Source organism: Acanthisitta chloris, unplaced genomic scaffold (genome assembly GCF_000695815.1).
Source record: "Acanthisitta chloris isolate BGI_N310 unplaced genomic scaffold, ASM69581v1 scaffold5598, whole genome shotgun sequence".
Classification (NCBI taxonomy): domain Eukaryota; kingdom Metazoa; phylum Chordata; class Aves; order Passeriformes; family Acanthisittidae; genus Acanthisitta; species Acanthisitta chloris.
The window spans coordinates 87,868-93,686 of record NW_008685261.1 but is presented as its reverse complement, the minus strand read 5'-3'; the positions used below and the strand labels follow the sequence as shown (position 1 = coordinate 93,686).

General features: G+C 41.8%; 1 protein-coding gene across 1 annotated transcript in view; it reads right to left on the bottom strand.

The window, feature by feature from the left end:
• The window catches only part of LOC103806955 (calcium/calmodulin-dependent protein kinase type II subunit gamma-like), a gene marked incomplete at its 3' end in the record, with an annotated part of 112,714 nt that overhangs the window by 19,164 nt on the left and 87,731 nt on the right, over window positions 1-5,819 (bottom strand). Inside the window, exon 13 of the mRNA XM_009079669.1 lies at window positions 1,164-1,171. Within this exon, the coding sequence (XP_009077917.1) occupies window positions 1,164-1,171 (8 nt within the window). The remainder of the gene's footprint in view (window positions 1-1,163; window positions 1,172-5,819) is intronic.

Below are 5,819 nucleotides of genomic sequence, written 5' to 3'. Positions count from 1 at the left end.
GGCTTTTGGCAGCTGTGGAGAGAAGCACAAGTAGGTCAGATTTTGGGTTCAAGACTATTCTCTCTCTCTCTCTCTCTCTCTCTCTCTCTGTCCCCCCCATTTCCCTCAAAAATGTACGAAACTTCAGGACAACCATCCTGCAAATTCCTCTCTAACAGTAAGAGACGTGGAAAACAGGCCAAGTCACTCATCAAATCCATCCTGATAGCAGAGGCTCATCCATCCTATCTATTGTTCACCTATTTAGGCAAAAATGCTCCCACTCTTACCACCTTAGGACAACCAAGTCTGAAATGATAATTCAGAGCTCCTCTGTTTCAATCCTGCAGTCACACACTGTGGCCCCATCCAGAAGTGTCAGCAGTTACAGAGGAAAAAGCTAAGAAATTTGTCAGATCTTAGCAACAGGATAAAGACTGCACTCTCAAGTGCAGCCATTCACGTAACAGACATGGCTTATAAAATGGGTACAGATAATGCAGAGATCTAATTACTGCTATTCACAGCTACCCAGAGGATAGCTGGATAGCTAAAAGGAAGAGCCTGAAAATGTGCAAAAGGCAGTGCCTGATGACTGTTAAAAAAAAAAAGAGAATGGCAGACATGAACTGGACTGAATTTCCTCACTGAAAGATAAAGATGCTCTGCTGTGCTACACTTGAACAACTGGCACTAGCAATGAAACTGAGAGCCTGATAAGCACAGACAGAGGTCCCACAACAAATGCCTGGCAGAAGGCACACTTGGGACTGATGAAGGAGCTGCTCCATCTATTACAGTGAAGTGGTACGTTGACACTGAGTGTCAACAGTAACACCCCATCTACAACCCCAACAGATATAAAACACAGCTTGCCTACTTATGAACAATGTATTCAGTTGTTTCAACTTCTGTAAACAGCATGCCAGACAACTATTGGACCAACACACTGGTATGGCTCTCCCAAGCAGGTGCTGGGAAGCATACAGGTCTGGATACCTGACTTGGACTTTAGCTCCAGCAAAGATGAGGCCTAGAGAAAAGGCAAGTCCCAAGACAATGCTCACATGACTGTTGAAATGTTTCGCACCCAAAGACATGGTGACCAACTCATGCACAGAGTGCTCAGTCTCTCCAGGAGCAGCAACATTAGACATATAAGGTTTTTGCAATATCTAAGCAACTGTTCAAGCTTTATGTCAACAGCATTTTCCACCCTGCCTTCCCTACCGAAGATCCTACAGACATGGATTAACTAGACAGTTAATGCTAAGATGGAGTAAATGACTATAGCATCTCCTCACAACAAAGAGGTGTCACCCCATGGATGTTTATTAGAATCTTCGACCTGGTTTCTTAATTCTACTCTCTAATGCAAGTATGAAGCTAGATTACATTTTTTTGTGTCTTCATTCCTGTTCTCAGAAACCAAGGACACGAACCCCATGCAGAGGTTTTCTGAATGTGATGTGTCAAAAAACAGTACTCCAATGTGTATATATGGAGATGGGCGAAGCGACCCAAGCAACTCAACTGCCCTGCAACTGTCTCTTTGCTAAGTGTGCACACACTAAAGTATTGCAAGACTGCATCTAACAAATAAGTTCTTGCCACCTTCAAGACATGATGAAGACCAGCTTGATTCTACACACAAGTGAGAAAGAGAACAGTGTGACCATGGGGGCAAAAGGGGTTCAGTATTTACACCACATACAACAACTGCTGAAATCAAGAAACTGGTTCAGCCTTACAACACTTCAGAAGGAATAAAGGATTCTGCAACTTAACAAATAAGACAAATGAAACAACCTTAAGTGAAAAAAACTCAACAACATCAGAGAAGGGAAACAGTACCACAAGATGTTCTGGGAATGACCCAGACATAAGCAGGGAAGCAACATTTTTCACACTTTCTGCAGTTTCCCCAGAACCTCACATCTGTCTTTGCGGACAGAAGACAGCTAAGATCATGTTCTACAACATTAAAGCGAATCCAGCTGAGAGTCTCTCTATGCAGCCCAGCACTACGTAATGCTGATCCAGTGTCCCCCTGTGCAGCCTGCCCACCCAGCCTCCTTCCCTGGTTGTACCTCTGCCCAGCACACACTGCTCTCCCACAGGCCTGTCAGCATCCCAGCACTGTGGAAGGAAACTCAGTCTGTGGTGTATTTAGTTCATACATCATACTGTGGTTTGTAAGGACAGCTGGAGGGCCCATGATACGCATTCACACATGGAGATATCTGCAGACACAAACTAAAAAGAGACATGCAGGTCTACCCACAGGTCAAACTGTACATCTTACAAGACAGAAACTAAAGGGGATGCAAGTGGAATTTCAGCACAAGCAACAGACGAGACTTCCTGTAACAATAATCATTTGAGAAGACACCCAGATTAACAAAGAGACAACAGAAGAGGGAAAATCCAAGGACACATTAAGGCAGCCTCTTTACTGTTCAAGAAATGGTCTTGTACCTAAGCTCTGCAGTTTTCCAGGCATGAGATACTAGTATTTGTTTTCTCCATCCTTCCCATTTCCTCTACACATTAAAGGGATTAAATTATCTCTTCTCAATAAGTTAAGAGTTCCTCTAGAGTGAAGCAATACAAAAGCACGTGTTGCTAACCCAGTCACTTAAAATCACAGTTCTGTTCCTGGCTTAACAAGACACCCTCCAGATAATCCCTGAAGGGAAACACAAAAGGCCTCCTCTGCACACACCCCATATACCCCTCCCTCTTCCCACATGTCTCAGTTTTGGCCTCCCTAGTAAACAGCCTGGGCTCTGAACCATGCTCCTGGCAAAAACACAAATCCCTAATGCTGAACTCATCAGCAATCAGTACTAGACACCCTAGATGTACCAGAGCCAAAGGGGGTGGTGATGGGGAGGAGGGAATTTCCAAGAGAGACTGAAATACCCACTCCAAACAGCCTTGGATAGTGCCTTCCCTGCTGCCAGTCCCACTCCTCCTCTTCCAGAAAGAGCAACCCTTCACCCAGACTGCCCTGGGTTTGCCCTGTCCCCAGCTGTCAAAGCTCAGTTACATTTCTTACCTCAGTTAAGCTTCCAGAGAGTGTTTTTTTGGATGCAGGGAAAACACTGAAGTTGCTTTTATTAAGCCCGACTACCTCATGATGCTAGTCTGACAGACAAGCCAAGTTCTGGCTTCTAAACACAAGCACTTACACCACAAAGAATTTCTGATTTTACTGAGACTTGATTATTAAAATAAAAATTGTAATCATACCAACACAGAATTCCCACTGACACAGAGTTGCAGCTTGTCATCCTCATATTCTCAGTTCAAAGAAACTCATATTAACTATTTCTCAACTTGATGTCCCTTCTGGAGGCTCAGCACAAAGGAGTCAGTATACAGCCAATGTACAGTCACAAGAGGCACCTCTGGCTACCATCACAAACAATGCCCACGAATGCAGTGTAACTTCAAGAACATGTACTTATTAAGGACAAAAACCACAAGAAAAGGTATTCACAGAGCTCTCCTGAACTTCAGGGAAAGGAAGATAAAAAGAGAAGGAATTATTATAATAATTTACATCCACTTTTGATGACAAGTTGGACTCTCTGGCCATAGTGATAAACATTTAAATGCAGTAATGAAATCCACATGACTCTGGGAAGTTGCAAATGGAAGTTACTTACTCAAGTACACTACTTCAGCAGGTCCACACTGTAGTAGCTGAGCACCACTTACTAGAACCTCCTACTATTTCTTTAGACATTTAATAAATACAGAGAAAACACTTTAAAACAACTTAGTTTTTAATTAAATGTGATTTCATCTTCTGATTGGGAAATATGGTTCCCAGTGATCTCACACTTATTTAGTCAGAGCTCTGGAAATATCTTGATAATTTTTTCCTTCATATTTTCATCCTTTGGATTTATAGGAGGAGCTTTGTGTTCACATGAGTGAGGGTCATACAAATTTCTGGTACCTGAATGGGTACCTACATTACACAACACAGCAGAAACACATCCAAGTCTAACATTACTTTGGTTAAAGGAAGGAACCCAAATTCCAATCCGAGTATAAACATATATACATACACACACAAAATAGCAAAAATTCAGCTTCACATGCACTTCTGGAAGATAGGTGCAAGACAGCAAAATATTTCAGTACCACTTCAGCATTTGTATTATCTCCTCCTTCTTGCTCTACAGTCAGCTCAACAATGTCTCTGTACAGATTACACCAAACATGTGCAGGCATATTCAGGCCTTCTTTACTTAGCTAGAAAGCACTCTGCTCCTTGAATCTGCCTCCAGCCTCTCTCAACCTCACCTATCTAGTTAAAAACCCAAAACTGCACATCCGAGACTTAACAAGGATCTGTAGAGACATGTAATGAGTTCCAGCTACTGTCACAAGCTGCCATAAGAGCTCCCTCACAAAACTGACTTGAACAAGCAGTGACAATTACCAAGAAAAAAACTCAGCATCCATTAGAAATAGAGGTTTCAGGCATAAGGCTTAATTACCTGCAATGTCTGCCTTAGGAACTATTTTGAACACAGGACTTGTGCTGAACCACTTGAGAGAAGTGAATTTCATAGAGTGTGAAAGCTTGTTGAACAACTCCCCAAATTAAGAGTTGCAATCCAGCGAGGAAAACAGTGCTAAGAATTTCATGTAGTCCGCTTGTAAGTCGTGCATAAAAATTAACTAATGGAGAAAAGCCACTTCTCAGCACTTTGTGATGGCTGCTCCTCAGATAAAAACCATTTTTTCCCATCCTTTCACTCAGCTTATAGCAGGCTTACTTATCGAGTTCTATCTACATAAATGAGTCCAGGCACCCTTAAATATTGTAGCAATCTCTGAAAACCTTGCCAACTTTCTATGAGTAATAAATTTATATTTGTTTCTCAGAAGATGATTTAGGAATTTCTTGTGTATGATCTAATAAGTCCATTTACCCACCTGTATTTCTGCATTCTGCAAGTGAATGCAGATCAGACCAGAGGATCTGATCATCTTTCATCATCTGATCATCAGACGATCTTGGATCATCTGAACATCAGAAGCCACAAGTGAGTACCCAAATAATCCTGTGTATACTCTAGTGTGACCCTAACAATCCCACAGTGAAGTTCAGATCACAATATTCTCTCTCACTGCTGAGTGAATATCTACCAGAGTGTGGAGAGAAGCTACAAATCCCTTGTTATAACCAGGTCTCAACTTCCTGACTTACAGTGAAAGGAGAGCAACTGCACATGCTTTTAACAAATAGCCTACAGCTGGCCTGAGACACAATCCTTTACAAAGAACCACGAACAGCCAATATTAAATTGCTGAACATACTATAACTTGGGAAATGAGCCAGATCACATTCCTTTATCTTTAGGTTAACTAGCCTGGAGCAAAAGGCACCTAGTAAGCAACAAACTGCTCACAAAAGAACAGAAACGTATTTTTTTTTGCTTTGTAAAAAGTATAATTTTTGAGGGGATAAAAAGAGAAAGAGTACTGCTACTGACTCTTTAAGCAGTTTGTCACAGGCGAAAACCACACTGTCAAATGAAGGAACTGCACATTACAAAATGTGCGACACAGGAGATAGTAATGACAGCAGGATTAAAGAAGTCTTCTCATATTTCCTGCAGATAGCACTATCGTGCCTAATTAATTGATACTGGGGTCACATGAGCCTTCATTTTCCTCTTGGTGCAAAACATCTGTGAAGAAGCTTTTAGGAGATCTCACTCCCAAACAGGAAGAAGCTTCTCTCTTCATAAATCTAGTTCCCTGCCTGCTGGGAATGGGGCCTTTAAAGACCCACAAAATAGTGTTACCCAATT